Source organism: Geotrypetes seraphini, chromosome 5 (genome assembly GCF_902459505.1).
Source record: "Geotrypetes seraphini chromosome 5, aGeoSer1.1, whole genome shotgun sequence".
Taxonomy (NCBI): domain Eukaryota; kingdom Metazoa; phylum Chordata; class Amphibia; order Gymnophiona; family Dermophiidae; genus Geotrypetes; species Geotrypetes seraphini.
This window is the reverse complement of record NC_047088.1, coordinates 113,402,069-113,428,821: the sequence shown is the minus strand read 5'-3', so window position 1 is coordinate 113,428,821 and position 26,753 is coordinate 113,402,069. Positions and strand designations below refer to the sequence as shown.

Genomic DNA, 26,753 nt, shown 5'->3' with positions numbered 1-26,753 from the left:
TCTCATTATCCTCATGCCTTTCCAGGTTACTCCTTAGTAACTAGATGCCTTTGCAAACTGTCCTCAGAGGGGGTACATTTATAGACAACTTGAGTTTAGGGGAACAGCATTTTACACTCTCAAATGCAGCTATAGAATGGCCCTACTTTTATGCAATATATCAATAGGTATTTATGGGGAACAGACTGGCACATACGTGCTTAAACTTATACCTGTCTCAAAGCAGCATTACTATTAAACATAGAAACATGATGGCAGATAAAGGCCAAATGGCTTATCTAGTCTGGCCATCCGCAGTAACCATTATCTCTTTCTCTCTCCGAGAGATCCCACATGCCTATCCCAGGCTCTTTTGAATTCAGGAACAGAAACTGCCTGGGCACCAATGGAATGTAGCCCTTTATAAACCACTTAGATATGAGACATGTAAATTGCTTCAATAGCCAATTTGAACCTTCGTGCCAGCAAAAATATAGAGGCTGCTGCTTCCTTACATTGCCCCTAAAAGAGGACAAACCATCTATCAGACTTGAAAAAGGAACTGGTGGGAGGCTACTTATTACCTGCTGGTGAGCTATCGAGGGGCTTTTTCTACCCTTTGGGGACACAGCGTTTCTACGAATTGAAGAATTGAATTTCCTGCTGGTGATTCATGGAGCCACTTTTTGGGCAGGCACCTGCGGGGACGGTGGGACTGCATCATCAGGGTCCTTGTTTTTTCCCTTAAGAGGCACTGTGGTGATTTTCCCCATCGGAGGCTACTTATTACCTGCTGGTGAGCTATTGAGGGACTGTTTCTACCCTTCGGGGACCCAGCGTTTCTACAAATTGAAGAATTGAAATTTCCTGCTGGTGATTCGTGGAGCCGCTTCCCAGGCAGGCACTTGCGGGGACGGCGGGACCACGTCATCAGGGTCCTTTTTTTTTCCCTTAAGAGATGCTGTGGCACGGCCACAGGGCGTGCCCTAAGGGGCACGCCAGGCCCCTTTGGAGCCACGTGGAGCTAAACTGAAAAGATTGGAATTGTTATTATGTTGTAATGTACTATTTCCTTTTTTTGATTAATATGGGAAAAAAGAAAGTGAAATTAAAAAGCTCAACTCCAATCTTAATGGGTCCGATTGACCGCCACTTGTTACCTGCTAATGTTAATCCTATAATGTCTAACGCTGTGTCAACATCAGGGGCATCTTTCAGTCCCATGGATAGAACTCCTCCACTCCCTCCAGTAACTTCTTTAGAGGTCAACCCTTTGAGTAGACCTATTGAGCCTCTAGAAGAGCCCCAGCAGGGAATAGCATCAGCTCTGAATTATGGAGTGATGTCTAAGGTCATCTCTTTTCAAGAGGAGGCCCTTATCCTGCAGGAGACTCATGAGGCTCCTCAAGAAATTTCCTTAAAAGATTTGTGGTTGATTAATGTACGAGTTGAGGGTTTGTTGAAGTCAGTAACCACTTTGAATTTAAATTTCTCCCAGGAAGTTATTCAGAAGTTAGAAAATAATGATTCAGATGTAAAGATTTTAGATAAACGTCTTGTAGCAACTGAATCTCAGACAACATCTTTGCAAACATTTACTGTCTCAGCTGTAAAAGATTCCCATGTAATACATTCAAAATTTGAAATGTTTGAAAACTATTTAAGAGTTAAAAATTTGCGTTTAGTTAATTTTCCAAGGTCTCATTTGTTAACACCTGAAATCTTATTCAAGAAAGTTCTTAAAGAAATCCTTGGTTTAGCTAACGCTGATTTATTGCCTTTATCAACATGTTACTATATTTCACAAAAGAAAAAAATTACTACTGAAACAGGATTAGAAGAACTTGTCCCCACAGAATTCGACCTTACCGGGTTTTTGGAAGACCCTCAAGATACTATTTTGACTTGAGCAACCTTACTGGTAAAATGTATAAATGAGTCTGACAAAACACTGATCTTAAAAACTTATTTTCAGAATAAAAATAAGAAGTTCTGTGGAGACAATGTTCTGGTATTTCCAGATGTTGCCAAGGCAACTCAGTTTAAAAGGAAAGCTTTCTTGGTATTAAAACCTCGAGTCCTGGCAATTGAAGCATCTTTTTACTTAAAGTTTCCCTGTAAATGTTTGATAAAACATCAGAATAAAGATTATATATTTTGGGATCCTTTACAACTTGAGCAATTCTTATTAGTTCAAGAATCTCATAAAATAGAAACTCATAACTACTGATTTCTTTTGGAGTTAATTGGAAATACCAGCAGAGTTTAGAATGTAAATTTCTTTAAAGTTAAATATAATTAGTGTTATTATTATTTGGAATTTCTAAATTTTAATTATCTTTTTCCTTTTTTGAAAGAAAGTAACCTCTCTTAAATATGGACTAGATAGTAATATTGATGATATTGTTAACTATATATAAACTGTATTTTCTTTAAATTTCCACTCTTATACTTTGTATAACTCTATAATTTTGAAAATTATAATAAAAAAAGAAAAAGGACCTGGTAACCAACAGATACCAGAAGAGAACTCTCCTAACATCCAATTTGTGGCCTTTCTTTGCTATGTCAGAACACCAGCTCTCCAAACATTCCAGAAGAAATTACATCTAGTTGAGGTAAAAGGGAGAAATCATTTTAAGCAGGAAGAATGAAACCATTCTAATTGTAAATGTGTCCCATAAAAAGGCCAAGTATTGATCTCTAACTGACCACCAGAAAAATTATCTTCAGGGAAAGGACTTTCAAGAGGCAACCACAACCTGTGCAGGCAAGTTGAATACCATTTAATAACTCTCTCAGCTGTGCACATAACTGGAGCTATCATCATCCAAGCAGACTTCTTCAGTCAGAATTCCTTCAATCCAGGGGAATGATTGCTGAGCTCCAAAGTAATTCAGAAGGTGGTAAAACACTGGTATCTCACCTGCTTTGATCAAAGCATCAAGACAAAATACAAGGTGCATTCATACCTGCAGCCAGGGCAGAGAACCTGGTTCATGGGGCACCCTAGAAAATTAATGACAAAAGTAAAGCTCCCAGTGGCAAGAACCGTTAGGCATAAGGGACAAATGTGTTTGAACTCCTGCAAGAACTTCCGATAGACCCCCCTCAAAAATTTCATTGGTAGCAGATGAGAGTCACCAGCTGTACATTTAGGGACTTAAGAGCCAAATCTTACACTTTTCCTCCTTGCAGAAAGGCCAGAATGCCAGCCAATCAAACTGACCAAAGGGAAAGCTGCTATTCCATACACCATCTTTCAAAGAGTCTCCAAACCCTCCAACAGGCCTGCAGTAAGGTAGAAACAACCTGAGGAAAGTACCCCTTAGACCTCAAAATTTGCCTCTCAAGAGTCATGTCTTAAGCTAGAAGGGATGCAGATTTTCTATCAGGAATGGACCCTGATGAAGCACCTCCCCCCCCCCTCCTTGGCATACAATGGATGGCAAGAGTAGTCTGGAGCTTCCAGAATCATAAGAGACAGATGACTGATTATCTGTCAGAGGACCCTGCTGATTAAAGGCCACAAAGGAAACACAAAGTGGCTCTTGGCTTGCCCAGGACTGTGCTAGTGCATCAATACTCTCAAACCCAGGTTCTCTGTCCTGGTTGCAGAAGCAAACACACAAATACAGAAACATGAAGGCAAATAAAGGCGAAATGGCCCATCTAGTCTGCCCATCCACAGCATTCACTATCTCCTCCTCTCCCTAAGAGATCCCAGGTACCTATACCACACTTCTTAAACTCAGACACAGTCTTTGTCTCCACCACCTCTACCAGGAGACTATTACACTTACCTATCACCCTTTCTGTAAAAAAGTTATTTATTTAGATTACTTCTAAGCCTATCACCTCTTAACTTCATCCTATGCCCTCACATTCCAGAGCTTCCTTCCAAATGAAAGAGATTTGCCTCATGTGTATTTATGCCACTTAGGTATTTAAACATCTCTATATTATCTCTCCTCTCCTCCCTTTGCATTTTCTCTTGGGGCAAAGCAGGTGAGACTCCACAGGTCCATCTCCTTCTGAAACACCTCCAGGTTCTGCTCCTGTTCTCCCAGCTCCAGAGATTTCTGACTGAAGAAGTCTGCCCGGATGTTGTTGATCTTGGCTATGTGCATAGATGAGAGAGCTATCAAGTAGTGCTCTGCCTACCTACATAGGTTGGTTGCCTACTACACCACCAAATTTCTGATGACTCCTTGTTTGATGATGTAAGCAATTATTGTGGCATTATCCAACATCCCCTCCAGCTGAGAGCAGACATACTAGAGAGCCAGGTAGATGGTTCTCATCTTCTGATGGACCAAGATGCCTCCGGGACCGGCCATCTGTCTTGCCCCAGGACTTCCTAGTCAGTCACGGTGGCATCTTGTGACTACTGTTCCACGAAGAAGGGTCCAACCAAACCCCTACAGCATGGGAGATGATTGATCCCACCAAGCTAAATCTCTCAGAAATGATCTTGAAAAAAGGAGATGAACCTTGAAATCTTGGAGAACAGGGAACCCACCTAGGATGGAAGCATCATCTGCAACAATCTCATGTGAGCCTTCATCCAAGGCAGCACCCCAAATGTTGTTCCTATCAACTCCAGGAGCTGTAAGAAATACAATGCTCTCTAGATAGCCTTTTGCACACAGGCTGACAGCTGGGATTGCAGTTTCTGTGCAACCATTACTCTAGGGAAAAAATATTCCCCTCAGGGTGTTGAACTGTACCCCCAAGGTACTCCATAACTTGCAGCACATCTAACTGATTCGTGGACAAATTCACTACCTAGCTGAAGTACTTCAAAAGTAGGGTAATCACCCCTGGGAGTCTGCATCTAAATCTGCTTGCAAGACATGCTACTGCAGCTGCTTTTAAACTTGAGGCCACAGCCTCAAAGAGATTCTTATGAACAAAATCCAGCCCACGGTCCTGGGCATCTTTCAATACCATGCTGCTTTCACTGAGAAGGAAGGTACGCTTTGTAACCTGCACCACCAGTGAATCCATTTTCAGTGAGATGAAGAGCTGGTTAAATTTAGCATCCATTGAATAGCATTTTGCCATGGCTTTGGCCACCCAAAGGGGTCCTTCCGTCCCAATGGTCCATGAGTTTTTTGGTAATGTTTTGATTAGAGGGAAAACAGGTAGTCCGTGCCTTTGTGCTGCTCATAAGCGAGAACTGTGTAGCAGAGGACTGCAGAGTCTCTATCTTCAATTCCTGGAAGGATTCCATGATCACTTCCAAAAGCCTGTGAATATTTGGGTCCTCTGTGAGATCAGGGGCCTACATCAGATCTGGATCAGGCCCCCCTAGAGATGAAACAGCATTTCCTGATACAGGAGGACTCTGACTGGAAGAGTAAAGACATTGAAATAGAGCCCACTTCGTCCCCGTCTTCCTCAGACTGGACCTCCCCCGTGTCTTGCAATGGCTGTCCGGAAACAACCTGTTTTATGGCGCTTACTCTGCTGACTGGCTACCTCCTGCTTCAGGTAAATGAGAGAGGAAGGGGGAGAGGCTGTCAGGACCACTCTGCTGCTTCAGGGGTGGGTGGGCGGGTGGGAGAAGGAGGAGTTGTCAGGACTGGCTGCCGCTGCTGATTCGAGGGCGAGCGAGCGGGAGTGAGTGTTGTCAGAACCGGCTGTGGCTTTGGGAGCTGGAAAAAGTGAGATCTGTGAATGCCTTGATGCTTCGGGGGCTGGTGGGAAGGAGGGATAGAGATTTGGAGTTGCCTTGATGCTTCAGGGGCTGATGGGAAGGGAGATTTGGGACTGCTGTGGTGCTTTAGGGGCTGGAGGAAGGGAGAGAGATTTGGGTCTGCCTTGATGCTTTGGGGGTTGGTGAGAAGGAAGGTGGGAGAGAGATTTGGGCATGCCATGATGCTTTGGGGATGGTGAGAGAGAGAGAGAGATTTGTAACTGCCTTGATGCTTGGGGGGGGGGGGCTGGTGGGAGGGAGGGAGAGATTTGGGGCTGCCGATGCAGGGCTGATGGAAGGGAGGGAGGGATGGATTTGGGGCTGATGATGCTTTGGGGGCTGGATGGAGGAAAGGAAGGATATCTGTGGCCCTGGGTGCCTCCCACCCTCACTATGCCAGTAGCTGCAGGTAAGTAATGGGGGCCAGACCCAGGGAGGGAGGTGGGCCCAAGTGTGTGGTGGGGAGAGGAGGGAAGGAACATAAATGCTGGTCCTGCAGGGTAAAGAGCAGGAGAGATGGATGGATGCTAGACCCATAAGTGTGGGAGAGGGGAGGAAGTACAGTACTGGGGTTTAAGAAAGGATTGGACAATTTCCTGCTGGAAAAGGGGATAGAAGGGTATAAATAGAGGATTACTGCACAGGTCCTGGACCTGTTGGGCCGCCGCTTGAGCGGACTTCTGGGCATGATGGACCTCAGGTCTGACCCAGGAGAGGCATTGCTTATGTTCTTATGTTCTTAAGGGAAATGGATACTCGTCCTGCAGGATGAAGGGCAGGGGAGATGGATGGATGCTGGACACATAAGTTGAGGGGAGGGGAGGGAGAAAGTGACTCAGACCAGAATAGGAGGCAGAAAGGGCAACAAAACTACAGTTGGAGTGAAAGAAAATAAAGGAGGCTTGAATGTGAGAAGGAAAAGGCAGAAAGGAATTTCAGGTCTTAGAATAAGGGAATCTTTGCTTTTATTTACTGTATTTCAATATTAAATTCAAGTCAATCCAGACTTTATAAGAACATAAGAACATAAGAACATAAGAAGTTGCCTCCGCTGAGGCAGACCAGAGGTCCATCTCGCCCAGCGGTCCGCTCCCGCGGCGGCCCATCAGGCCCATTGCCTGAGCAATGGTCCCAGACTATCCCTATAACCTACCGCTACTCTTATCTGTACCCTTCAATTCCTTTATCCTCTAGGAACCTATCCAAACCTTCTTTGAAGCCTTGTAACGTGCTCCGGCCTATCACAGCCTCCGGAAGCGCGTTCCATGTGTCCACCACCCTCTGGGTGAAAAAGAACTTTCTGGCATTTGTTTTAAACCTGTCTCCTTTTAATTTTTCCGAGTGCCCCCTTGTACTTGTGGTTCCCCGTAATCTGAAAAATCTGTCCCTGTCTACTTTTTCTATACCCTTCAGGATCTTGAAGGTTTCTATCATGTCTCCTCTAAGTCTCCGCTTTTCCAGGGAGAACAGCCCCAGCTTTTTCAGTCTGTCAGTATATGAGAGGTTTTCCATACCTCTTATCAGTTTAGTTGCTCTTCTCTGGACTCCCTCAAGTACCGCCATGTCCTTTTTGAGGTACGGCGACCAATATTGGACACAGTACTCCAGATGCAGTCGCACCATTGCACGATACAGTGGCAGGATGACCTCCTTTGTCCTGGTCGTGATACCCTTCTTAATGATACCCAACATTTTGTTTGCTTTTCTTGAGGCTGTGGCGCACTGTGCCGACGCCTTTAAAGACGTGTCCACCATCACTCCCAGGTCTCTTTCAAGGTTACTTACCCCTAGCAGTGATCCTCCCATTTTGTAGCTGAACATCGGGTTCTTTTTCCCTACATGCATGACCTTGCATTTCCCTACATTAAAGTTCATTTGCCATTTTTTGGCCCATTCTTCTAGCGTCGTTAGGTCCCTTTGCAGATCTTCGCAGTCTTCCATGGTTTCAACCCTGCGGTAGAGTTTGGTGTCATCCGCAAATTTAATAACTTCGCAATTTGTTCCCGCCTCCAGGTCATTAATAAATATATTGAACAGGAGCGGTCCCAGCACCGACCCCTGCGGAACTCCGCTCGTGACCCCATGCCAGTCTGAGTAATGGCCCTTCACTCCAACCCTCTGTTTCCTGTCTGCCAGCCAGTTTTTGATCCATCGGTGGACCTCCCCTTGCACCCCGTGTCTCCACAGCTTTTTAAGCAGTCTTTCGTGCGGTACCTTGTCAAAGGCTTTTTGAAAGTCAAGGTAAATGATGTCAATGGATTCCCCTTTATCCACCTGTCTGTTTACCCCCTCAAAGAAGTACAATAAGTTTGTGAGGCATGACCTACCCTTGCAGAAGCCGTGCTGGCTCGACTTTAGCTGTCCATTGTTTTCTATGTGTTCACAGATACTGTCCTTAATCAGTGCTTCCATCATTTTTCCCGGGACCGAGGTCAAGCTCACCGGCCTGTAGTTCCCCGGGTCCCCCCTTGAACCCTTCTTGAAGATGGGTGTGACATTTGCAATTTTCCAATCCTCCGGGATCTCTCCAGTTTTTAAGGATAGGTTACATATTTGGCGAAGTGGCTCTGCTATTACGTTCCTTAGTTCCTTGAGTACCCTTGGGTGAATGCCGTCCAGACCTGGTGATTTGTCGCTCTTTAGTCTGTCTATCTGCCTGAGGACATCCTCTTGGCTTACCTCTAGTTGGACCAGCTTTTTATGATATGTTATGGAGTATAGTATTAGTTAGGCCTATTTTTAATGGTAACTCTTAAGCAAACAGAAACTACATTTATCTGGCATATCCCAATCCCCATAGGTGCCGGATAACGGAGTCTACTGTATTTAAGAACAAAATTTTCTCTTCGGCTTCCATGGCTGGCATTATAATTGTTGCTCTTGTCCAGGTCTCGCCATGTCTATGTAGAAACACAGTTGGCTCTGATCCCTGGCACACATCCAAGAAGCCACACAGGCTGCGTTCAAACCCACTAGCGGCTAAACCTAGTCCGATCTCCCACTGCCAGATTTGTCCCCATGGGGAATCTCTGCACCATGAAGACGAAAAATATGTAAAAATACTAAGTAGAAGAAAAATAAAACCTGAGCAGAAAAGACTAGCTCCTATTGTCTCGTTGTAGGAAAGCAACTGAAGCCCTGAGGGCAAACCTGATATAAGAGGGGAGGGTCTGAAAAAATTATGTAAATGAAACTTCCTACAAGCTGTCTCATGATATGGGATACATAACTCATTTGCTAGGAAGAGAGTAGGATTGCACAAGAACAGTGCATTACACTTTTATAAAACGACGACGATCATTTCATAAATAACGCACACTATTTTTTATTTATGTTTATTATTTTTTTCAAGTACTTCTTTACAGTCCTTCAATATAGTCTCCCTGCTTTGCAATGACCAAGCCCCAATGTACGGAAAGCTTCATTATTCCATCCAAGACACCGTTTTTGTTTAGTTGCCGAATGGCTCGGGTAACGGTGGAAGAAAGCTCTTCCAGAGATGCAAAACGATGTCCAGACATAGGTTGTTTCAAGTTAGAAAAAAGGTGGAAGTCTGGAAGTCTGGAGTGTAGGGAGCATGAGGTAACACCTCCCAGCCGTATTCACGTAGTTTTTCAATGACGACATTCCATATGTGCGGGCAAGCGCTGTTGTGAAGAATGAGTGGCCCAGCCAAGAGCAACTGAGGTTGGGTTTTGTGCATTTTTCTGCACATTTTTTGCAAAAAAAAAAAAAAATCACGTAATACACTGCTGTGACACTTCTTCCATATGGAACTTTGTGATGATGATGCCTTCATGATCATAAGCAAAAATCATCATTTCTTTGACTTTTGATTGAGCTTGTCTTGTGTCATCATCTATGCTCACATAACCACTACGAAAACGAGTTGCCCACCGAAAAACTGTACTAAGGTCCACTGTTAACTCACCACAAACTTCACATAATGCACTGTGGATTTCTGTCGGGATTTTGCCACGTAGAGTTTCAATCTTAATGTACGACCTCTGATCGTCAACAGACACAGTACCCGAGACACCTGCAGCCTCCATTTCCCACACTTGTCACAGCCCACTTTATACACTACAGAGCTCCTAAGCACATGTCCTGCTGCTTCAAGCACTGAAGTGAAAGTGAAACCAGGTTTACTGCAATTGCTTCATCTACTCCCCAATGTTGCCAACCTGTGCAATATTTATGAAATGACTTGTATTTTCCTGATATCCAGGTTTATTCAACATTTGATGCACTGCATTGGCAAAACATCTATGCAGTTTACATATAATACAAATATTTAAAATGAATTAAAATTAAATAAAAACCAAAAGTAGAACTACCGGTACATAATTAATAGTAAAGTAAGTAAAGTAAAAGGTTTAAAACTGATTATGTGCTCCTAATTTCAGATTAATCCTCACAAGGCCTGCACTGATCAAGATTATTAGTCTGTCAGTCGAATGCGTCCATAAACAAAAATTATTTTAAAAGACTTAAAACATTCAAGACTGGATTCCATTCAAATATGATTTGGAAAAGCATTCCAGAGCTGTGGAGAGTTCCTTTTACTAAATGGCAATAAATCCTTAACACAAGGTTAGCACACAAGAACTGGTTACCACAAAACATATGAAAATATATTTTGCAGGGGCAAGTCATGGTTGGAGAGTTGGCATTCCTACGCTTTGAAAATTCAACTGTATGCATTAAAGTTAATACTGAAAATATGCATGTGGTGAAAAACTGGCACAATTGTTAGCACATAAATTTCCCGGGTAATTTTCTAACAGAAACATACACTGGCTTTAGATTTGCAAATTTACTAAAGCCTGCAAAGAGAACGCTTGATGCATGTATGTAGCTATAGGGAGATCATTTTTAACAGCATTTCTGTAGGTAAAACAGCATTTTAAGTGTATAAAATAAAAGACCAACTTGTGCTCAGAGAAAAAATGGGAAATTTGTATGTGCCAAGTAGCAGTGTATATTATTATTTTATTTTTTTTATTTATATACCACTTTTATATCCTAAGTGGTTTACATTCAGGTACTTTATCAAATTTCCCTATCTGTCCTGGTGGGCTCAAACTCTATCTAGTGTACCTGAGGCAATGAGGGAATTAAGTGACTTGCCCAGGGTCACAAGGAGCAGCGAGGGATTTGAACGCACAACCTCAGAGTGCTAAGGCTGTAACTCCAACTACTGCGCCATACACTCCCGGTAAGTGAGAGGGTGTGGGATATTCGGGCTTCACACCTTCTTATGCCTCTGGGGGGATTGGAGCCCATATGGAACCAGAAATTCCAGCTGGAGACAGAAAATGGAGAGTTTGTGTCCCTGGCTAAGCGCAGTCGCGTGCCAGTGGACAAACCCCAAAAGGTACCACGGGAGGCCCTGCCAAGTCCCTCTGGGCAACCTGGGCAGTGCTTCACTCCCAAATTCATATATATGATGTATAAAGTATTTTTTAAGCTACAAAAGATGGCCTGGCCCCTTGGGAGTCTCAGTGAGAGTGGTACCTGGGATTCTTTCCACGAAGGTGCAGGGTTCCCTAGTCAAAGCCATGCTCATGTGTCAGAGATCCAGTCAGCAAAGGATTCAGACAAAGATGGTTCAGAGTCCATGCCTCTGCTTTCTCTGTCGGGGGGTCCTTTGTGCTTGGAGATTCAGTATCTCAGCTTGGTGGGCTACACCATGATTACATGGCAGCCCTGGCTTTGGATACCTCCAGAAATTAAAGCTGGAGCCACCTCAGACTTCTGCTATGCAATACTCACTCATGAGCAGCACAAAGGCGAAGGCAAAATGCTTTTCCTCGCATGTAGACATTATCAGGATGTTAACTGACTACTGGGAGGTCTCTGAGGGTAGCTAAGTCTATGAAAGCTCTATCTAATGGATGCCAAATACCAGCAGCTGTTTAATACACCAAAGGTAGATTCCCTAATGGCCCACATTAATAAATATACCTCCATTCCCAGTGAAGATGGAGTGATTTTGAAGAATGGACTTTGTCATTAAGAGACAATTTGAGACCATGGCTCTAGGCCTAAAAGGGGCAGCAGTGGCATCATTTGTCACCCAAGCATGTCATTCAAAGCTCAACCGGGCAAGAGACCCAGACGACAGTATTGACCCTCAGTTCCTTCTGGAAGGAGTTGATTACGTAGCAGATACGCTGTATAACCTTTTAGAATCTTGAGTAAAGTCTCGGCATACGTCATCTCTGCCCATAGAATGCTCTCGATCAGGCATTGGGCAGGATATTCAGCCTCTAAGGAGACATTGAGCAAACTCCCCTCTAAAGGGCAATTGCTCTTTAGCAAGGGACTTGACAAACTGATGGCCAGTGTGGCAGATCGTAAGTCAAAGTCCTTACCAGACAGCAGACTGTGAACCCCACGAGGGTCTAGTCGGGGAAATTTTCATGGCTCAATATGTTTTCTAGTTATTCCTTACTGTTTTTTTTACTCAGTCTATAATCCTATTGAAGTTTTGCAACTTATTGATGATTTTCCCGTTGGCCCCCTTCTTTAAGGGAAGGGATTAATAAAGTTTCATGACAACAGAATCATTACATCATTAGAGAATACGCTGTTTTAGTGGGGTTTTTAATGCCATCCGAATCTTTCAGCCGCCATTGCTGGCTCTAACTTCATTTCAGCATCCAGTGAGAAAGTTTTGCTCAAGCTTTTTATCAACGTTATTCCAGGACAGGTTATTCACTGACTTGGAAGAAGAATCATCACCTGTCATTAATCAATCCATTTCTGCCCCTGAGGAAGGAAATGAAACGGAGTTCTGTCGAGCAGCGACGACTATCCTTTGGACTAAGGTAAGTCTGAAATTGTGCACATATTGACCTTTTTGCATTTAATTTTTGAAAGTTTTGTGATTACAAGGTGGCAGAAAAAAATTAGGAACAGAATTAAAACTAATATTCCTCTAAATGAAGAGAGTACTTTCAATGGTTTTTCTAAAATACTTGTTTCACATTATTGAATATTGAAATCTTGTATCTATCATAATAAAACCGTAAGTGCGCATGTGCACTTACAACTTCGTGATCCCTGCCTCTGTGATGTGTAAGAACATAAGAAACACCTTCACCGGATCAGACCTTGGTCCATCTTGTCCGGCGACCCGCACACGCGGAAGCCCAGTTAGGTGCTCCCTGTTGGAGACTCGGATTTCCCGTATCCCTCGATATGATTTGCAAGGAGGTGTGCATCCAACTTGCGCTTAAAACCCAAAACAGTAGTCTCTGTCACAACCTCCTCCGGAAGAGCTCCGTGGCAGTGTTCGACGCGTTCAGCTGGAGCCTGCAACAGTTTGTGTGCAGCGGACCTTTTTCCTTTAGTTGTGCGGCGGGTGGCGGCAGACCCAGGGGGGGGAATGTTTGAAGCGGCAGTAGGTCAGATGGTAGGTAGCAGCAACGGGGGGGGGGGGGGTGGCAGGCTTCGGCATTGGAGGGAGGCAGGCTGGCTTTAGCACGGTACATAGGGAGGGACGTAGGCTGGCTAGCTTCAGGGGAGGGGAGTGAGACAAAGGCTGGAAGGCAGTGAGGGGGGACACAGGAAGGAGCACTGGGGGCACTAAGGACATGGGAAGGGGCACTGGGGACACTAAGGAAATGGAAAGGGGCACTAAGGACATAGGAAGGAGGCACTGGGGCACTAAGGACATAGGAAGGAAGGAGGGAGGGAATAGAAAGGGACAATTGTTGGGCCTGAGTGTAGAAAGCGGCCTAGGAGAGAGACAGAGAGAAAGACAGAAAGACAGCGGAAAAGGAGAGAGAAAGAAAGAAAGACAGACACATCTACTCTAGCACCCGTTAATGTAACGGGCTTAAACAGTTGTAATAATAATAATAATTTTATTTCTTATATACCGCCAAAGCCATAGTAGTTTGAGGCGGTTTCCAACGAAGAAGGGCTGGACAATCAGCGAAAATGGTACAATGTTACAGTCAGAGAAAATTAGGTGGCAGAGAAAAAATGGTACAACAGAGAGAAAAAATGGTACAAACAGAAAGAAAGAAAGATGGGTACAATTAAGGCAATGAAATGGTACAGGGAAGAAGGTCAGGACAATCTGCGTAAAGGACATAGAGAGATAGAAGGGGCCAGGGTGAGCATAGGGTCTTAGGGTATTAATCGGGTGAAAAGATTAGTTTTTAGTAGCTTCCTGAAGTTTAAGTAGGATGAAGTGCGTGAGATGATGTGGGCCAGCCAGTTATTGTGATGACCTGCTTGGAAGGTAAGAGTTCTATTTAGATATCTTTTGTAACGGCAGGTCCTTAGGGTAGGGTAGCTAAACAGGTGGGTTCTACGTGTGAGTTTGGATGGGCGGTCTAGGATAAAATGGGGTACTAAATCAAGGGGGGCCGAGCCAAGGATGGATTTGTAGCAGAAACAGGCGAACTTGAATAGCACTCTTGCTTGTAGGGGTAGCCAGTGAAGTTTGTGGTAGTAGGGAGTTATGTGTTCCCATTTTTTTAGTCCGAAGATCAGTTGGATTGCCGTGTTTTGAATAATTCGCAATCTTTGTGTGGTTTTTTTGAAAGATCCCAGGTAGATGATGTTGCAGTAGTCGACTAGAATTAAGATGGAGGATTGCACAAGTAGGCGGAATGAGGAGGCGTCAAAGTATTTTCTGATGGATCTTAGCTTCCATAAGGTGGCGAAGCCTTTTTTGACCAGAAGGTCGGTGTGAGCTTCGAAGGTAAGGTTGCGGTCGAGAGTCACTCCGAATATTTTTAAGGAGTTTGTTAAGGGAAAGACTTGGCCATTCAGGGAGATTGAGGTATCTTTGATTTTGTCATTTGGGCTTGCCAGGAAGAACTTGGTTTTATCTGAGTTGAGTCTCAGTTTGAAGACGGTCATCCATAGTTCGATTTGCGTTAGGATTGAAGCTAGGAGGTTGTTAATCTCGGGGGTTATGTTGGAGATGGGGAAGACTAAGGTGATGTCGTCAGCATAGATGTAGAATTTGATCTTTAAGTTTAGCAGTAGATTCCCTAGGGAGACCAGGTAGATATTGAACAGCGTGGGGGACAGGGGGGAGCCCTGTGGAACTCCGCAGGTGTTGGCCCAGCTGGCGGAATGGGAGTTGTCGCTGTAGACTTGGTAGGAGCGTTGACCTAGGAAACCATGTAACCATTTTAACACGTTGCCTGAGAGGCCGATAGACTCCAAACAATCCAGAAGAATGGCATGATCAACCAAGTCAAAGGCGCTACTAAGATCTAATTGTAGGACTAGAGCACTTGAGCCTTGGCTGAATAGGTTGTGAAGGTAATCTACCAAAGAAGTGATGACGGTTTCAGTGCTGTGTCCAGGGCGGAAACCTGACTGGTTGTCTTTTAGGATGTTGAATTTGTCCAAGTAGGTTGTTAAATCTTGGTTGACTAGACCTTCCATCAACTTAGTAAAAAAGGGTATGTTCGCAATGGGTCTGTAATTGGATATGAGGGAGATGGGATCTTTGGGATTTTTGACGATAGGCGTAATCAGAATCTGGCTTAGGTCCACAGGGAATGAGACTAATTGTAGTTGGGAGGAGAGCCAAGTATATAATTTGATTTTGAAAGAGATCGGGGCAGCTTGCATTACATTTGGTGGACAGCTATCTAGTTTGCAGTAGGATTTGGCGTATTTTGAGTAGAATTTGCAGAATTGTTGCCAGATGGGGGTAGTGAAGTTGATTTCGTCGTCATGGGACTGAATGTCCAGATAGTTCAGATGGTTGTTGGAGGAAATAGGTAGGGTGGCTCTGAGATTGGAGATTTTGTTGTTGAAGAATGCGGCCAGGTCATTGGCCGGTGGGGGTGCATCTGAGGAAGGTCGGGTAAGGGATTGAGTATCGTAGAGGTGGTTGACTATTTTGAATAGGTTTTTGATATCGGGGTTAGGGGATCCAATTTTTTGGGCAAAGAAGTTAGTGCGTTTGGTGGTTATCAGATATTTGTAGTCTTTTAGTTTTGTTCTCCAGTTGGATCTGTCTTTGTTGTCATTGGATTTAAGCCAAAGTCTTTCCAATTTTCGAAGTTAATAATAGCTTTATTTATATCCTGTCATACCTTTCAGTTCAATACGGTTTACAACAAGAGAGACTGCATGAATGCAGCTAAGTTACATCATGAGCCTGAAGTAGGAGGAAACAGACAGGTGTGTACCGTAGTTATATACAACAGGAGCATGCCGGAAAACGTAGAGGAAAAACGATTAAGGAGGTTAAACAAATTTGTCAAATAAATAGGTTTTCAGTGATCTTCTGTATGATTGGTATGATAAATGGTTAAGGAGTAAGTCACTTGGAGGGGCATAATCAAAAAACCCATCTAAGTCCCCTTTTGGCCTAGGCCCTAAACGCTGAAAGTAGAAGCAGGGGAAAAAGTCCATTCTCAAAAAAATGTCCAAAAGGAGGTTTAGATAATGACCTGCCTCTACGTTCAGCTGTTTAAATGCCCAGACCACCACTATGTCTACACCAGGGATCTCAAAGTCCCTCCATGAGGGCCGCAATCCAGTCGGGATTTCAGGATTTCCCCAATGAATATGCATTGAAAGCAGTGCATGCACATAGATCTCATGCATATTCATTGGGGAAATCCTGAAAACCCGAATGGATTGCGGCCCTCAAGGAGGGACTTTGAGACCCCTGGTCTACACTAACAACATATAATCAACCAAACAAAAGCCTAATTCCCAAACGCCCAACACAAGAGCTTTTAGGCGAAGGAGGAGCCAGTCCTTCACCTAAAAGCTGGATTCTCTAACCAGTATCCGTCAAAAAGAAAACCTGTTACAGAATCCAACCCCACCCCCCCACCCCTCACCTCCCCAGCAATGATCGCGTTAGGAGAGATGACTCATGAGAGGTGGTGGAGAGTAAAACTGTGACTGAGTTCAAAGAAGCGTGGGATGAACACAGATTTAGAATCAGAAAATAATATTAAATATTGAACTAAGGCCAGTTACTGGGCAGACTTGCACGGTCTGTGTCTGTGTATGGCCGTTTGGTGGAGGATGGGCAGGGGAGGGCTTCAATGGCTGGGAGGGTGTAGATGGGCTGGAGTAAGTCTTAACAGAGATTTCGGCAGTTGGAACCCAAGCACAGTACCGGGTAAAGCTTTGGATTCTCGCCCAGAAATAGCTAAGAAGAAAAAAAAAAAAAAAAAAAAAATTTTTTTAAATTGAATCAGGTTGGGCAGACTGGATGGACCATTCGGGTCTTTATCTGCCGTCATCTACTATGTTACTATGTTACTATGTTAAGTTCCGTCAATTGTTACGGCACTTGGGATCACTATCGCAGCAGGAGAAATAGCCAATCTCTTCTGCCGCGATCCATCACCCCCCCCCCTCCCGACAAGATCGGGCAGGAGGAAGCTCAATCTCTCCTGCCCCAACGCAGACCCGCGATCAGCTGGGGCAGGAGGGAGTTCAACCCCTCCTGCCCCGACGCAGCCTCGTGATCGGCTGAGGTAGCCCAACCCTTCCTGCCCAGCGACCCCTCCTGACATGATATGGGCAGAAGGGAGCCCAACCCCTCCTTCCCTGGTGATTACCCTACCCCCCCGATCGGACATAGGTAGGAGGGAGCCCAACTCCTCCTGCCCCGATGACCACCCCACCGCCCACCCCCACTAAGATACAGGCAGGAGGGATCCCAGGCCCTCCTGCCCTGACGCAGCCCCCCCCATGACCGCCCCCCTGAACCCCTCAATCAGCCCATCGAACCACCACCCCCACCTGCCGACCTGCGATACCTCATCCCCACCTCCGACACCCCCCCTTTACCTTAAAAAAAGTTGGCCGGATGGAGGGTCCCAAGCCCATTCATCTGGCAGGCCTGCCATCCATAGAATGGCGGGCCTTAGGGCCTGATTTTTTAAGGTAAAGGGGGAGTGTCAGGGATAGGGTGTCGCGAGATCGGCGGGTGGGGGATGGTTCGGGAGGCAAGAGGGGGTGCTGCGTCAGGGCAAGAGGGCCTGGGATCCCTCCTGCCTGTATCTTAGTGGGAGTGGGCAGTGGGTTGGTCCATCGGGGAAGGAGGGGGTTGGGCTCCCTCCTGCCCATGTCCGATCGGGGGGGGGGGGGTAGGGTAGTTGCCGTGGCAGGAGGGGTTGGGCTCCTTCCTTCCCATGTCTGATCGGGGGGGATGTAAGATAGTCGCTGGGGCAGGAGGGATTGGGCTTCCTCCTGCCCCGATCTTCTTGGGCGATGGGGTGGTCGTCGAGGAAGGAGGGGTTGGGCTCCCTCCTGCCTGCATCAGTGTGGTGGGGGGTGGGCATGATGGCTCGCGGTAGGAGAGCTTAGCTATCTCTCCTGCTGCGATAGTGATCCCAAATGCCGCGGTTGGTGGCACTTTGGGGTCATTATCGTGGCAGGGGAGATGAGCCATCTCTTCTGCCCTGATCATTGCTGGGGGGGGGGGGGCTAGGCAGGTTGCCAGGGCCGCCGAGCTGATCGCGGCAGCCACAATCAGCTCAGCGGCCCCTTTTTTGGCACTTATACCTGTTTTGAATTGGTCTAAGTCAAAACATATAAGTGCCGACTAGGCAACCTGCCTAAACTATTCGTTATACCTGTTGTACAACTAAGTGCAGGTCGGCCTACCTCTTGCCCTTTCCCCTCCTCTAAAAACGTCTCTTTTCGCTCTAAGTATTTAGAGGCAGGGGAAAGGCCTAAGCTGGTTTTAGATATGGCATTATCTTCAGGCTTTGCTCTTGCAGTGGTCCCAGCAGTTGGATGCGCTGGAATTAGTGCTGCCTTGGACAAACAGCTCTGCACAGTCTGATCTGGTGGCGGAGACACGGTCCCTATCCCAGATAATGCATCTGCGCATATCCATGTGGGAGATCTTGCTGATAGATGTCAGCCACTTTGCTGGAAAGCCCATTACCAGGGGCGCTCATTGCAGGGCCGGTGGTTACCCTCACAGAAGGATTGGTCAATCAATCGTTTGGAGCCAAGAGCGATCAGGAAAGCCCTTTGGGTACTGGAGAGCATCTTGGAGGGCAGTGTTCTGTGTTTTCTTGGATAATGCCTCCTAAGATAGAGATCACTTTCCGGGATCCAGTATCTGACAACTTAGGAAATCTGCTTGCACACTGTCCACTCCTGCTACGTGCGCTGCTAAGAGAGCCAATAGATGGGCCTCAGCCCATTGGAAAAGCATTTGAGCCTCAAATCTCAGCAGCGCACTCCTGGTGCCTCCCTGTCAGTTGATGGGGAGGAAACTGAAACTGAGGACAAGGAAGATAGCCTTCTCAGAGATCCTGCCAGTACCAAGAGCGGACGCAAGGAGGCAGAGCGAACTACAAGCAATAAACGGTTGGCTGAGGAGATGGTGCGAAGAGGAGGGTTTCCACTTTGTTCGGAACTGGACAACTTTCTTGGGGAAGAACAAGCTCTACAGGAGAGACGGACTGCACCTGAGCGCGACTGGGACGAGGATGCTGGCACGCAATGTCCAGAGCTTGGCTTTAAATTGAGGAGAAGGGGAAAGCCGATAGTCGATCTGACCTCGAATAAAGATACTGAGCAAGAACATTGTAAAAGAGGACTCAGGACTGAGAGGGAATTTTTGGATAAAGGACCTAAGGATGCAATGCAGGGGCCCAGGGCACAAAGGAAACTAGCAGGATTAACAGAGATCAACGGGAGCCAGAGGGGCAACCAAAAATGGGGAAACAGGCTGAAGACGAAACAGACACATCGCAGGAGGAGGATGACCGAGACAAGGCTCGGGGACTGGCTACCCATGAGGGGGACGGCAGGAGCGCCAAACCACAAGGAAAACCAGCAGGAAGGGCAAACAACAGGGACTTACATTGCCTATATACTAATGCTAGGAGCCTAAGGGCAAAAATGGGAGAGCTGGAAGTCATAGCCAGCAAGAAGGACATAGACATAATTGGAGTCACAGAAATGTGGTGGACTAATGACAATAAATGGGATGTGGCCATACCAGGGTACAAACTCTACAGGAGAGACAGGACACACAAAAAAGGTGGGGAATAGCGCTATATATAAAAGTCTCCATACCCTCAACCAGGATGGAAACAACAGTAAGGGCGGATGGCTTGGAATCACTATGGGTTAAGCTACCGGTAGGAACTGGAACAGACATAAAATTGGGTCTGTACTATCACCCACCTGGTCAATCGGAAGAAATCGACCAGGACCTGGAAGCTGAGCTGAGGCAGGTATGCAAAAGCGGAAGTGTGGTTGTGATGGGGGATTTCAACTACCCTGGGATAGCCTGGAGTATGGGGCACTCAAACTGTACGAGGGAGACCAAATTCCTGGAGGCCACAAGGGACTGTTTCATGGAACAGCTGGTCTCGGAACCAACACGGGGAGATGCCACTCTTGACCTAATCTTCAACGGACTAGGGGGACCCGCAAACGAGGTGGCGGTACTAGCCGCACTAGGAAACAGCGATCCCAACACGATCCAGTGCAGGCTAGAATTTGGATCAAAGGTGAAAAAACCACAACGACACCACTCAACTTCGAGAAAGGGAATTATGATGCCATGAGGAAAATGGTGGGAAAGAAACTCAACAGCAACACAAGGAAGATGGAGTCTGTAGAAAAAGCCTGGACCCTACTCAAGGGCACGGTGCACGAAGCACAGAACCTGTGTGTCCCCAAGTTCAGAAAAAGGTGCAAAAAAAAAAATAGAACAAAAAACCCAGTGTGGATAACAAATGCAGTGAAAAAGGCGATAAGTGACAAGAAAGCATCATTCAAAAAATGGAAACAGGACCAAACAGAGGACAACCAGAAAGAGCACAAAAAACACCAAAGAGAGTGTCACCGAGTGGTTAGGAAAGCAAAAAGAGAATATGAGGAGAGACTGGTGGGGAAAGCAACAAACTTCAAATCATTCTTCAGGTACGTTAAGGGGAAGCAACCAGCAAGGGAGGAAGTGGGACCCTTGGATGAAGGAGACAGAAAGGGAGTGGTAAAAGAAGAAAAAGAGAAAGCTGACAAGTTAAATGAGTTCTTCACGTCAGTCTTCACGAGGGAGGACACAACCAACTTTCCGGAACCCGAAGAGATCGTAAATGGAGATCAGGATGATAAGCTGGTCCAACTAGAGGTAAGCCAAGAGGATGTCCTCAGGCAGATAGACAGGCTAAAGAGCGACAAATTGCCAGGACCAGACGGCAAGGGTACTTAAGGAACTAAGGAACGAAATAGCAGAGCCACTTCGACAAATATGCAACCTATCCTTAAAAACTGGAGAGATCCCGGAGGACTGGAAAATAGCAAATGTCACGCCCATCTTCAAGAAGGGTTCTAGGGGTGACCCGGGAAACTACAGGCCGGTGAGCCTGACCTCAGTCCCGGGAAAGATGATGGAAGCGCTGATTAAGGACAGCATCTGTGAACACATCGAAAATAATGGACAGCTAAAGTCGAGTCAGCATGACTTCTGCAAGGGTAGGTCATGCCTCACAAACTTATTGCACTTCTTTGAGGGGGTAAACAGCCAGGTAGATAAAGGGAATCCATAGACATCATCTACCTTGACTTCCAAAAAGCCTTTGACAAGGTAGCACACGAAAGACTGCTTAAGAAGCTATGGAACCACGGGGTGCAAGGGGAGATCCACCGATGGATCAAAAACTGGCTGGCAGACAGGAGACAGAGGGTTGGAGTAAAAGGCCATTACTCAGACTGGCAATGGGTCACGAGCGGAGTTCCGCAGGGTTCGGTGCTGGGACCGCTCCTGTTCAATATATTTATAAATGACCTGGAGGTGGGAACAAAATATGAGGTCATTAAATTTGCGGATGACACCAAACTATACAGCAGGGTTAAAACCACGGAAGACTTCGAAGACCTACAAAAGGATCTGACGACACTGGAAGAGTGGGCCAAAAAGTGGCAAATGAGCTTCAACACAAGGAAATGCAAGGTCATGCATGTAGGGAAAAAAAACCCGATGTTCACTTACAAAATGGGGTGATCACTGCTAGGGGTAAGTAACCTTGAAAGAGACCTGGGAGTGATGGTAGACACAACACTGAAGGCGTCGGCGCAGTGCACCACAGCCTCAAGGAAAGCAAACAAAATGTTGGGTATCATTAAGAAGGGTATCACGACCAGGACAAAGGAAGTCATCCTGCCACTGTATCTTGCAATGGTGCGCCCGCATCTGGAGTACTGTGTCCAGTACTGGTCGCCGTACCTGAAGAAGGACATGGCAGTGCTTGAGGGGGTCCAGAGAAGAGCAACTAAGATGATAAAGGGTATGGAGAACCTCTCATATACTGACAGACTGAAGAAGCTAGGGCTGTTCTCCCTGGAGAAGTGGAGACTTAGAGGAGACATGATAGAAACCTTCAAGATCCTGAAGGGCATAGAAAAAGTAGATAGGGACAGATTTTTCAAATTATGGGGAACCACAAGTACAAGGGGACACTCAGAGAAATTGAAAGGGGACAGGTTTAGGACAAACGCTAGGAAGTTCTTTTTCACCCAGAGGGTGGTGGATACATGGAACGCGCTTCCGGAGGCTGTGATAGGCAGGAGCACGTTACAGGGCTTCAAAGAAGGTTTGGATAGGTTCCTAGAGGACAAAGGGATTGAGGGGTACAGATAGAAGTAGAGGTAGGTTATAGGAATAGGAGTAAGAGGTAGGTTAAAGAAATAGTCAAGGGACCACTGCTCAGGCAATAGGCCTGATGGGCCGCCGCGGGAGCGGACCGCTGGGCGAGATGGACCTCTGGTCTGACTCAGCGGAGGCAACTTCTTATGTTCTTATTTGAGTAAAGGTGCATTCCACCAGAGGGGTGGCAGCGTCATGGACAGAGACCAGAGCAGTCTCACCTTAAGAAATCTTTAGGTCAGCCATGTCGTCTCATCTCCACACTTTTACCAAGTTTTACAAGGTAGATGAAGCAGCCAGAAGGAATACAGAATTTGGTTCTACAATGCTGGCGGTAGGTTCACTTGTCCCTTCCTAGGCACTAGGGACTGCTTTGGTATGTCTCATTGGTCAAGATTGTTGTACCTGAATGGAAGATTAGGTTCTTACTTTTGCTAATCTTCTTTCTTGTAAACAGGAATATCAGTCTTGATGCCATCCTGTCCGTATGTTAGCCTGCTTTCTGTCTCAGACATGACTGGAGGGTTAAATGTCTTATTTTCCAGTTTGGAAGTTCGAAGAAAAAGGTGTGCAATTTTATTCTTTTTTTTTTCTTTTTAATCTTTATTAAATTTTCAATTTTAATACAAAGTGCATAAAATCCTATATAATAAAACACTAGCCGCGCATGCGCACTCAGACCTGTGTGATCTGTAATCCCAGATCCGTGATCTGTAGGTCCGTGGGCAGAGTGCGTATGCGGTGGCCAGACAAAGCGGGAGAAACACACTCGAGCGCTGTGGCCAACTCAGGATGGGAGGATGCGCCGCAGCAAAGTGCTGCACAGGTACTGGAGGGGGGAGAGACATATCGCTTCTGCACATACTGCTACAAACCTCCCTCCAGCGTTGGCAGCTGCAGCACGCTAAACAGGCTGCTTCGCGACTTTCTCCTGCAGTTGAGTCCCTCTGCCGCGTCACTAATGATATCATCAATGACGCGACAGAGAGACTCAATGGCAGAAGAAAGCCGCGAACCAGCCTGTTTAGCGTGCTGCGGCTACCAACGCTGGAGGGAGGTTTGTTATTAAAGTCATCTCGCCGGCAGGGTCGCAGAGTCAGCGGGGGTTGGGCTGGGAGGGGAGAGAAGCGTCTGCCTCGGGTGCTTCAGGCAGCAGCAGCGTTTACAATTTGCTGCTGTTGCGGCTTCAGGCCTTCCTCTCTGGCCGGTCCTGCCTACTTCCTGTTTTCATAAACACAGGACCCGCCAGAGAGGAATACCTAAAGCCAGCAACAGCAATGAATTGTGAATGCTGCTGTTGCCCGATGAAGTAGTTGAAGGAGGAAAGTGAGCAGAGGGGGAGAGAATTGCTTGGAGGGAAGAACAGATGGCAGGGCATGGAGGGAAGGAGGAAGGTATGCCAGACCAAGGGAAAAGGAAAGAGGAGATGGAGAGAGGCCATATGGGACAGAGAGAGAGAGGGCGGACACTGGATGGAAAGAGAAGAGAGGGTAGTGAATGGAAGGGGCAACATAGAGGGTGAACAGTATTCTAACACCCGTTAATGTAACGGGCTTAATGACTAGTTACACATAATCAGAATCAGCACTTACAATCAATGAACAATACAAAATGAATCCCCCCTCCCTTCTAGACATCCAATCAAGGAATCAAACAAAAGAGATATCCCCTTCCCACTCACCCCCACCCTTCCCTGGATGTGTGAATAAAACAACAGGAAATTAAAGGTAATTGACAACTATACTGAAGTAACAAAAGTCGTTAATGGGTCCCAAATTAATCTGAATAAATTATTACATCCCAACATATCTGAGTTCATTTTCTCATATTTATAACATAAGCATAAATTCGCCCACCAAAAGGAAAAATTAAGCAGATCACTGCTTTTCCAATTCTGATTAACCATTTGCATGGCAATCCCAGTCATAATAATGAAAAGCCTGCTTCTATATCGATCCGATGGGGGTTTAATATGCAACAATGTTCTACAGATTACTACATCATAGGTTAATTCAATCGATGATTCCAGTATGTTATTAATATGTCCCCATATCAATCTCCAAAAATTGAGTATCAAAGGACAATAGAACAACAAATGATCCAGTGTCCCTATTTCAAGATGACAATGCCAGCATCTATTAGATTTTGAACTGTCCAACTTCTGCAAACGAACAGGGGTCCAAAAATCTCTATGTAACAGAAAAAAAAAAGTTTGTCTCATCCTTCAAGTCCAAATTCGTGGCCATTGAGTAGCAGAAATTTGCTGCTTTATCTCAATGCTCCAAATGTCTTTTAGGCTAGATATTAATTTTTACTCACTGCAGTGAGTTCTTACAATCCATGTTCGATTTCCAGTGTTACTTTGGACCACCAGTTTCTTAATTATACGAGTAATTACGATTGTGAGTTAAAAAGGCTCCTGAAGCAGGCTGTACCAGCCAAAACACGTGCGTGTCGAGCTACCGCACAAGACTTTAATTTGTTTAATAAAATTGCACACCTTTATCTTCGAACCTCTGTTGGTTCCGATTTTGTGTGGAGGTTTCTCTCCTAGTGTTTGCTTTGACTTATTTTCCACTGTCCCTTACGTTCAGGGAGAATAATTTATTACAGTAGTGTAAAATTTACAAATTGAGTAAATTTTGAATTGTTTGATAAAGGCTGCACACAAATTTCATTCTGCATTGCAAAATGTTTTAATTAATGCTGTTTTTATTGAGCAGAACAGACTTGTGTAATCTCAGGGAGAATCCCCACATTCCCCTCTTTCATTTTGTACCTGCTCTAGGGCTGACTCACTACTTTGATATAGACTAAAGAAATCTAGAAAAGCCCAGGATAAGAGGAGGAGGAGCAGAAGAATATGTAAATTAGGCTTTCTACATACTTTGCAGTAAAGGAGGGTAAATACAGGATATTCCTGTTTACAAAAAAGGAGATTAGCAAAGGTAAGAGCCTAATCTCCCAATAGTCAATTATAAAATTATCCTATTAGCTTTTCAGTGACAAGATGTCAGATCCAGAACTGACAATGTCCAAACCCTAAAATCTCTATCAGTAGTATAGTACATAAGATAAAATTACAAGTCTATATTAAGAGATAGCAATTCATACCTTTGCTCCTGGTTTTCCTGGTATTCCAATCTGCCCCGGAAGACCTGGAGGTCCCTTTAAAATAAATAAATTTATGTTTACCATACTACACTTATAATACATGAATGAATATATAATTCTATTATCTGTGCAGTCAATTCATCAAAAACTACTGAAATCTCAGTTCATAGTCAGTCACGCGTGAGACACCAGCACGCCGACAAACAAGTGCTGACAATTCAGCGCAAGACACAAGCGCGCCACGGAAAAACTTAAGTTTTAAAGAGCTCCGAAGCAGGGTGTGAGTGGGAAAACCCCCCCACACACTTTACTACATAGTGTTCGCGCTGCTGTTGAGGGGTGTTTGGGGGGTTGGAACCCTCCATTTTAGAGAAAATGGAACTTTTTCCGATTTTTTTCGGGAAAAGTTCAGTTTTCTCTATAATGTGGGGGGTTGCACCCCCCCAACGGCAGCACAAACACTATGCAGTAAAGTGGGGGGATTCCCCCCACAACCCTCGTTGGAGCTCTTTAAAACTAAGTTTTTCCGCGGCACGCTTATGTCTTGCGCTAAATTGTCAGCGCTCGTTTGTCGGCGCGCTGGTGTCTGGCGCACGATTGTCCCATCACCGAAATCTCTACAAAACACAAATACTGTGAAAGCAAATACAAATTTTACAACTAGCAGCTGTCATAAAAGCAACTATTTGGCAAATATTTAGCGTTGTTCTAACCTTTCCCCTTCCTAAGTATACACTGGACCACACCCAAGTCCAAGGAGTACAACTACAGTCTCTAGTCAGGTTTTCAGGATATTTACGATGAATATGCATGAGATAGATTTGCATACAAAGAAGTCAGTGTATGCAAATCTATCTCATGCATATTCATTGTGGATAACTTGAAAATCCCACTGGCTGAATATGACCCAAGGACTAGGTTGAAAACCAATGCTCTAGAAACACACCCATTGTGTCAGAAGGTACTGAATTAATCAAAGGACCGGTTCTGGTTTCAGCATTGTTTCATTTCTCACTAAAGTGATATTCTTCCATCAGGTGGCCTTTGTCCTCCAAGGCAACACAGACTGCCAGACCAGAAGTGGGACTACTAAACTACATTATATGCCCCTGAAGGTCTCCTCTAGATCCCTCTCTAGACATCAACTCTAACAGCTTAATGTCCTCAGTTCAGGTGGCGGAAATAGGTCCCTGTGAGATCTCAGCTCATACATCGATATAGGTGGATTGGATTGCTAAGAAAGGAAAAAGGACTATGCTTGGAAATTTCCCCTACATTTATACAAAGACAAAAAGTTTAATGAATATATCTTAAAATGTTGGCAGAATT

At 45.3% G+C, this 26,753-nt stretch overlaps 1 protein-coding gene across 1 annotated transcript in view; it reads right to left on the bottom strand.

Moving 5' to 3' along the window:
* Positions 1-26,753, bottom strand: part of COL18A1 (collagen type XVIII alpha 1 chain) — a 585,697-nt gene that overhangs the window by 199,675 nt on the left and 359,269 nt on the right. Inside the window, exon 14 of the mRNA XM_033945055.1 lies at positions 25,425-25,478. Coding sequence (XP_033800946.1) covers positions 25,425-25,478 — 54 coding nt within the window. The remainder of the gene's footprint in view (positions 1-25,424; positions 25,479-26,753) is intronic.